Source organism: Trypanosoma cruzi, genomic scaffold (assembly GCF_000209065.1).
Source record: "Trypanosoma cruzi strain CL Brener 1047053517191 genomic scaffold, whole genome shotgun sequence".
Lineage (NCBI taxonomy): Eukaryota > Euglenozoa > Kinetoplastea > Trypanosomatida > Trypanosomatidae > Trypanosoma > Trypanosoma cruzi.
In genome coordinates, this window is record NW_001849546.1 from 153,872 (window position 1) to 161,518 (window position 7,647).

The 7,647-nt window shown below is 50.1% G+C and overlaps 2 protein-coding genes across 2 annotated transcripts, besides 9 other annotated features; both read left to right on the forward strand.

Moving 5' to 3' along the window:
- Positions 1–2,926: a mobile genetic element.
- Positions 1–7,647: a sequence feature (areas not merged during assembly with more than two copies in the genome that could not be assigned to a particular haplotype).
- Positions 2,679–2,902: a mobile genetic element.
- Positions 4,221–4,252: a sequence feature (AT_rich).
- Positions 4,251–5,447, forward strand: Tc00.1047053503471.19 (expression site-associated gene (ESAG-like) protein, putative; the record flags this gene model as incomplete). The annotated part of the gene is made up of 1 exon (XM_800170.1): positions 4,251–5,447. One exon carries the CDS (start codon positions 4,251–4,253, stop codon positions 5,445–5,447), a length of 1,197 nt encoding a protein of 398 aa, XP_805263.1.
- Positions 5,758–6,181: a mobile genetic element.
- Positions 5,916–5,936: a sequence feature (AT_rich).
- Positions 6,334–6,356: a microsatellite.
- Positions 6,546–7,088, forward strand: Tc00.1047053503471.10 (protein tyrosine phosphatase, putative; the record flags this gene model as incomplete). Its single annotated transcript, XM_800169.1, has 1 exon — positions 6,546–7,088. The coding sequence occupies one exon, from the start codon at positions 6,546–6,548 to the stop codon at positions 7,086–7,088; it is 543 nt and encodes a 180-aa protein (XP_805262.1).
- Positions 7,134–7,162: a sequence feature (AT_rich).
- Positions 7,398–7,430: a sequence feature (AT_rich).

A 7,647-nucleotide genomic window follows, 5' to 3' on the forward strand; every position in this document is an offset into this window, starting at 1 on the left:
CGCCGCTCATGAATGCTGGCGACGGCAGCCCCATCCAACCCGCCACCTCCCACCAATCCGCACAGGCAGCGCACCGCGCCGCCAACGCCCCACCCGATCTTTCAAATTGCCCGACACAATCGTTGAGAAGGACAATGGAGCTTATCCGTAAACGACGCTCGACTGTGTTACGAGCCACCGACGTCCCCGCTTTGGGCCGGCTGCGTGAGGAGAGCGAACGAGGTGGCCCGAGAGATGTGGACGCCGTCAACGTGGGAGCAGAGAATGTCCCCAGCAGGGCAATTCAAAACCTTATGCCGCACGCACGAACAGCCGATAAACGAGGAGAGCTGTGCGGCCTTTTTGATGTCAATCGAAGTCGCGCCATCGACCCGACTGCAGTACGCCAGGATGCTGCGGTCCATTTTGGAAATGGATCGAACCCCGCTGGACATGGTGATTCTGGGGTTATAAAAAATTGCGGCGCGATCGGAGACGAAGCAAACGCGCCTCTTGACAACGGAAGAGATGAATCAAGTAATCCGCAGCCGGACTGACTGGAAGGAACGTGTTGTCTTACGACTCGCGTGGGTAACGGCGAGTTGTTGGTCCGAGATTGCGGCCTTGACAGCCAAAAATTTCACAATGGAGGCGGACGGAGCCTTAATTTTGTATTGGTCCGTGGCGCCGAAGACGGCGAGAGCGGATCCCCACCGCGCCTCGCGGTTCGTGAGGATACGAGGGCAGGACGCCTTCGACATTATAAAGCTATGCAGAACACTTCAAGAAAACGAAAAGCTTACGAATCTTACGACTGCACAGGTGAAAAGAGCTTTGGCTCCTTGGGGTGCCACGGCGCATTCCATAGAACGCGGTGCGTTGAGGCACGCTGCTCAAATCGTGGAGACATACAATTTTGATCCACACGTGATCTCGCAGTTGGCGAAGCACGTCAATCCGTTTGACCTTCCCCGGAACACGGTTCGATATTTGGGGAGGTACACCACAATGCTGACCCAGGTGTCGTCGCTGATCGCATTGATGTGAAGGGAGACACTGCGGAAGGGCAGGAACCCTGGCTGAGAGCAGAGGAGCGTTTTTTTCATGATTTCAATCACAATCGTGCCGCTACAATAACGAGACGCGCGACAAGGACACGTCTGGCCACTCCACAAGATGAACACGCTATCCCGCTACAGCAGCAAGTCAACGTGCCCGTATTGAAACTAGAGTGGATCATGAGCCGGTTGAACCCGGCCACCTTGGAGAGGCTCATGCAAGTTTGGGGACTCGTCGGGCGGCTCACTTTACCTCCGTCTTCCTCCGGTAAAGCGCACGAAGGCTCACGGAGACTTCCAACCGCTGACGCGCGATTGTTGCGAAAAGCAGGAATAATCGAGGACGATTCGTCCACAATAACAGGCGGATGGATAATACCTTTCTCGGTTGTGGAGGAGAAAACCACCGGTTTACGACGACGATGGATCGCGTGGCCACGCGACAATAAAAGCGACGACCCTTACGAGGCTCATGCTCCTCTTTTGCATATTTACCATTGTTTGCCGCCTGTGATGGCTGAGGCCGTTTCCTGCCTGGATGTAAAGGCATTCTTTTTTAAAGTCCCTTTACCGTGGGAGACTCGGCATCTCCTTTGATGCCGCGTGGAGGACGGCACGCTGGCGGAGCTCACACGGCTCCCAATGGGATACAAGGCCGGCCCGGAAATTCTCCAGATTGTTATTACCTCAGCAATCGCGGGGGTGACGACGGTGGTTCGCCCCCTCTGGGCTGCAACTTCATTGGTGCGTGTCGACGTTTGGATTGACAATATACGCATTGCAGGGTCAAAAAGCGATGCGACATTGTGGGAAGCCCAAGTGCTTCGTAATGCGGACAGTCGTCGCGCATGCATGGGGGAGGTTCGCGAATCGGGTGCTGCGCAGTACACCTTTCTGGGGGTACGATTTGATCACACTCACCGGGCGGTATCCCTGAGTGACAAGTTTGTCCGGTCTGTACGCGCCATGCCGGCGCCGAATTCTTCAACCGTCGCGGGAATGGAGGTTGTGGCGTCACGCTTTTCGTATGCGTCGGCCATTTTGTGCACGCGTTTATGTGTCTAGTACTTTTTCATCAAGGCAGTGCGACGACGGTTATCCGCACTTTACCGGGGGATTGTGCAGGAGACATCCCCGGCGAACCTTCCGCCGTCAGCGGTTGGTTTGGGCGAGAGATTACGAAAAATGATCGAGAATAATCGTAGGCGAATCATCAAGCCCACGGAGAAGGCATTGGCCGCCATCATCACGGATGCATCGCTCCATGGATGGGGAGCCGTTTTTATTCCAGACTCCGGTGACGTTGAAATTGCCGGAGAAAAATGGGAGAGGAAGCCTCTTCTTATCATGCAGTCCGAGGCACGCGCGGTACGCTTGGCCTTATCGGCCTTTTCCGCCATCTTGCAATCCACCATGGACGTTTGGGTGGACAGCACTTCGCTACAAGGAGCGGCGAATAAAGGCAGCTCAAAATAGCACGCCATGACGTGGGAGCTGCAACGGATATGTTTTTTGATTCTCGCGGAGCACAGAAAGCCTTTGCCTACGTGCGGTCTGCGGAAAAACCCGCAGATGGCATATCACGCGGTCGTGTTTTTAGCACTTTAGGAACTGGCGAAGGGGTGGAACTTGCGAAGGGGAGCGGCGGTGTCTTGTGGCTGCAGGACCCCAAAGTCTGCCACTTCGTAAGTAATAATATTTCAAATCCTAACTGAGGACAAAGGACCATGCTAATGGTCCACAGAATTCTATATATATTGAATGAAAAGAAAACATTCAAGCAATTAACTAACGAAGCTTTTTTACTAACTTGTTTGGTTTCCATAGATAATTTCAGGATCCGGCCAGCTGCCCGGAAGATTATTCTGACACATAAAAAAAAGAAAGAAATTATTTATTGTGTTTGAGCATGGGGGTCAGGGCGTATGGAATGAGGGAATGGCTTGAGGAAAGGGGAATTTGATTTGGAGGGTGTTTGGACCGAATTCATTTGGCTGCGGTGGACACATGCACGACGGGTGTGTTTCCGCATAATGGGGGAGGATGCGACAGGGTTTTCCGAAGTGGCCCGTCAATGCAATTCGGGTTTCGTAGCACTGGGGCACAGTGGTCTTCCTGCAATGGCTGGTGACGGCCCCTAGTGGACCGGTGTATTTATGCTGCTGCGGCTGCTGCTCGAGGAGGCGTAGAAGTGCGATTTGAGGTGAGTGGCGCAAGGGCCACACATCCCGCAGTGACGGTCGTCGTTGGCCCACCGGGTGCCTCTGAAGGTTTTGTTGGATGCAACGTCCTTATGCCCGTCTCCGGATGGCGGCATCCCTGATGCAGCGAACGAACGGGGCTGGGAGCGACTGTGAGACGCAAGCACGTGTGGATGTTCAGAGCGGCCGGCGCACCGCACGCTGAGCGCATGGCACGGTGAGGGCCGGACCCAGAAAAGGGACACCGCGTGGGACGTCAGTCTTCACTGCAGCGACCGCCACCGAATTCGGATGTGCTCGCACCTTCTGCGGTCCCTCTTCCTCCCCTCACTTCTGTGCCGAGGACTGTGCCGCGGGATCCAGCAGCGCGGTGTTTGGCCGCAGGAACATGGCTCGAACAAATGATTTGTGGGAGGGGATGTGCACTGCGACGAGAAGGAAGAAAATGTTGCGAGACGACCACCACGACAAGACCGGAGTGAAGTTTTGTTTTGTCCACTTGCGCGAGGGCGGCCTGCCACCTGGTCGGTTAGGAGGATTATTTTTTTCTTTGCGCTCTCTTTTTATTCCGCTGCGTTTTCTTGCGGACCTGCGAAGGGAGATTTGCAAGAAATTCCTGCGAGGCGTCCGTGCCGTCGTCGGAAAAGGGGATCCCCCTTGAAAAACGCCACCTTTTAAATTTGTTTTTGGGCGGGGAGTTCCTGTCGATTCACTGCGACTTTGTTTTGCGGATTTGATGCGTGTGCTTCCGAGCGGTTCGGTCTGTGCTCCCGGTCCACTCGGATGCGGTGTGCGCGTCGACGTGAGGGTGCCTGCAATTCATTTTATTGCCGTTTTTTTCCACTGTAGTCGCGTCGCTGCCTTTTTCCCTTTTTTTCTTTTTGTCTTTATTTGGTTTTTGGACATCTTATTTTTAAAAGGCATTGACACTATTTGTTTATAATTCCTTTTTTGCCAAGTTTGCCTCTTCATTAGAACACCGTAAAAATTTGAAAATTTTTTTTTTTTTTAAATGCGTCGTCGCGTAATTTATTTTATTTTGATGAATCAAACTTTCAAAGGGGCGTTTTTTTTGCTGCAGTTTTTTTTGGTGTTGGCACTGCTGATAGCTGCGAGCAACTGGGAAAAAGATTCTTCTCTCATCCTTTCAGAAACGTTGGCAAAAGACGATGTGCAGTTCGTTAAGGCCGAATCTGAGTCAGAGAGACCACGGGTTGTCTTCCTTGTTATTCAGACACGAAAATCTCCCGGCTGGTGTCGGATGATGTTGAGTTCGCTTCTGTCGGAAGTGTCTGTGGTATCGATAGGGTTTGGAAAACGATACAATCACGCGAAGAGACCATTGTGGATTCTCGACTACATTGATGGTGAGGGTCTGCGCGATGAAGACGTGGTGGTGGCGTTTGATGGTGGTGACACTTTTATTACTGGATCTTCCCAAGTAAAACAAGCTGTGGATCGTTTCTTGGAAGCAACAGCGCCTACCGCAGCCGTCTTCAACGTCACGGCGGTGCATCGGGGGGAGGCGACAGCCCCCTTGTTGTTTTCTTCTGAAGGTCTATGTTTTGCGCCGCTGATGAAAATTTTGATCTCTTCCGGACCACGAAAGCATGCTAGGAAGTGTGTTTGGTACTACAGTAAAGTTTGGGAAGCTATGAATGCCTCTGCAGATCAGGGCATGGTGCCTTTCACATCAGCGAAAGGCCTCTTCCTTAATGCCGGAGGAATGGTAGGACGGGTGTGGGCCATTCGAGAGGCACTGAAGGCATATAAGAAGGTTTTGGGATTAACCGACCAGTGGTGGTGTGACCAGAGCATCTGGTCGCTGTTGTATGTGTGGAGCCTAACACGAACTGCTAATGTGTCTCTTGATTTTCGCATCCCGTACGGTATTCTGAACCTTGATTACCATCACAATTTCTTTCAATGTCCTTACAAAGGGCTCGTGGCCCACCCTGCAGTTATTCATCTTCCTGGCGGTCAAAGGGATTGGGCTCCTTTAATGCCAGAATTGATGAATCACACAACATGGTTTTCCAAGTTGAAATCTTCCCTCCAAATGACGAGGGACGGCTTGACGCAATTGAGTAATTTGTTTGTTAAAATATTTACTTGCGATGGAGAAACTCGTTTCCGACGGTTTGGAGCCCTTTGCTCACCCCGAAAAGTAATTGATCCCGATTGGCTTCTCAGTCCTCTGAGAAAATAGTAGTATATCAAAGGGGGAAAATAAATAAAAAATCTTATATCTCTTTGGGCATGCGGAAATATACTTTGGGTGGAGCTGCTCTTCGTCCAGCAGCACTGCAGCGGGAAAATAAGCAATTTTTTTACTTAACTGAGGCAAGGCGTATATGTATCATTTTTCCATTTCTTTTTAATTAAATGCGGCTTTTATTTTACCACCATTTTATTCACGAAGCCGCAAAAGCTTTGGCAACATTTTTTTTTTTTTTTTAACTTTTACGATAATCATTTTTGGTTGAGTTTTTATTTTGAAAGAGGCACATCTTTTTCTTAGGAGCTTGTGAAAAGAATGATCGTGGAAGAGCTGGCTGCCCTAATGAATGTATGTGTATATCCTGATAAATGAATGCATTCTTTATGATACTTTCTACCGTATGAATCCTTTGGGAAGAACGCGGCTTTGTAGGGGCAGGGAGCCGATAGAGGCCGGATAAATTTTTATTTTTATTTTGCCATCCCACCCACCCCCTTGATTCCCACCACGCGGCGGGGTCTTGTGGTTGGAGGACCCCAAAGTCTGCCACCTCGTAAGTAATAATGTTCTGAGGACAAAGGACCATGCTAATGGTCCACAGAATTCTATATATTGAATGAGAATAAAACATTGAAGCAATTAACTAAAGAACCTTCTTTCCTAACTTGTTTGGTTTCCATAGATATAACTTCAGGATCCGGCCAGCTGCCCGGAAGATTATTCCCTTTTCTTTCTTTTATTTTCATTTCCTGCTTGCTTGGGATGTTTGTGCCGGCAACACTTTCACCGCAGTAGAAGAAGTATAGGAAAGCCTCACGTGTAGGAAACAAAGTAAACGGCTGGTGGACTGACGAACGTGACTTTTACAGACTTTTTGTTGTTGTTGTTGTTGTTGTTATCTATAGCTTAAGTTTTTGTTTTTGTTGGTAGAAGACGTTTTGGCTGCACTGAAGGTGGTGTTGTGCCAATCCGGTTATCGTTCATTTGCCCCTTCCCGCAGCTCTACTGTCTTTCGACGACGGCGCGTATATCCTTTTTTCCCTTTCTTCCCTTTTGGTGTGGAAGAAATACGACTCTTCAGCGGCAATGGACGTCAACTGCACATTGATTGAGTGCAAGGATAGAAGGGACACCTCGAGAACGTTGTTTAATCTGCTGATTTTGGATGCCCCGTCACCCAGCAGCCTCCACACGTACATCAAGGCACTTCAAAGGCGTCACGTGCGTCATCTCGTGCGAGTTTGCGGTCCGACGTACGACGCCACACAGCTGGAGAAGGACGGGATTGATGTACACAGCTGGCCTTTTGACGACGGGGCTGCACCGCCAAAGTCGGTGGTAGAGAGTTGGTTTCAACTCCTCGACAAGGAGAAGGAGAAGCTGCTTTCTGGTGCCTCCACGCAGCCTGCGTCTATTGCCATTCATTGCGTGGCTGGTCTTGGCCGTGCGCCCATACTTGTGGCTCTGGCGCTTGTGGAGTACGGCGGCATGGAGCCTCTTGACGCCATTACACTCGTCCGCGAGAAGCGACGGGGTGCCATCAACCAAACGCAGATGCAGTGGCTTGCAAAGTACAAGGGACGCAGTGCGGCGGGTGGTGGGTCGAGCGGTGGATGCACCGTCATGTGACACGTGTGCGATGACGGTTTTTTGTGTGTGCCATCGACTGAACTCTTTATATAAATATATTTTTTTCTTTTTTTCTATTCTTCTTCTTCTTCTCCTGCGGCTCACTCTCCCTGAGTGAGTAAGAAGGGAGTAAAAGCAACAGCCGCAAGGAGCAGTGTAAGATGCGGGGGAGGCGAAAAAGAGGAAAAAAGCAAAAAGGGGGAAATGATGGGATGGTCGATGTATATAAACGAAGAAAAGAAGAAAAAGAAAAAAAGGATTCCAGAAATATATTTTGAATTGGTAAAACGGAAGGGCGGGGGAAAAGGGAATAAAATAAATAAATAAAATAAAAAAAAAAAAGGAGCGAAGAATAATTGTTTTTTTCTTCTATTTTTCTTTCCTTTTCCATTAGAACATTTGGGACTTTGCCCTCAGCGTTGGAGTTGACATGCCTCCGCTCCCCAAAGTGGGCGGACGCAACTCTTAAATGACTGCATGGGGGGGGGGGGGGGGGTTATTTTTTTTATCTTCTTTTTAAATGCGTGTGTTTCCGGCGAATTCCGTCCTGCGGCGCCGC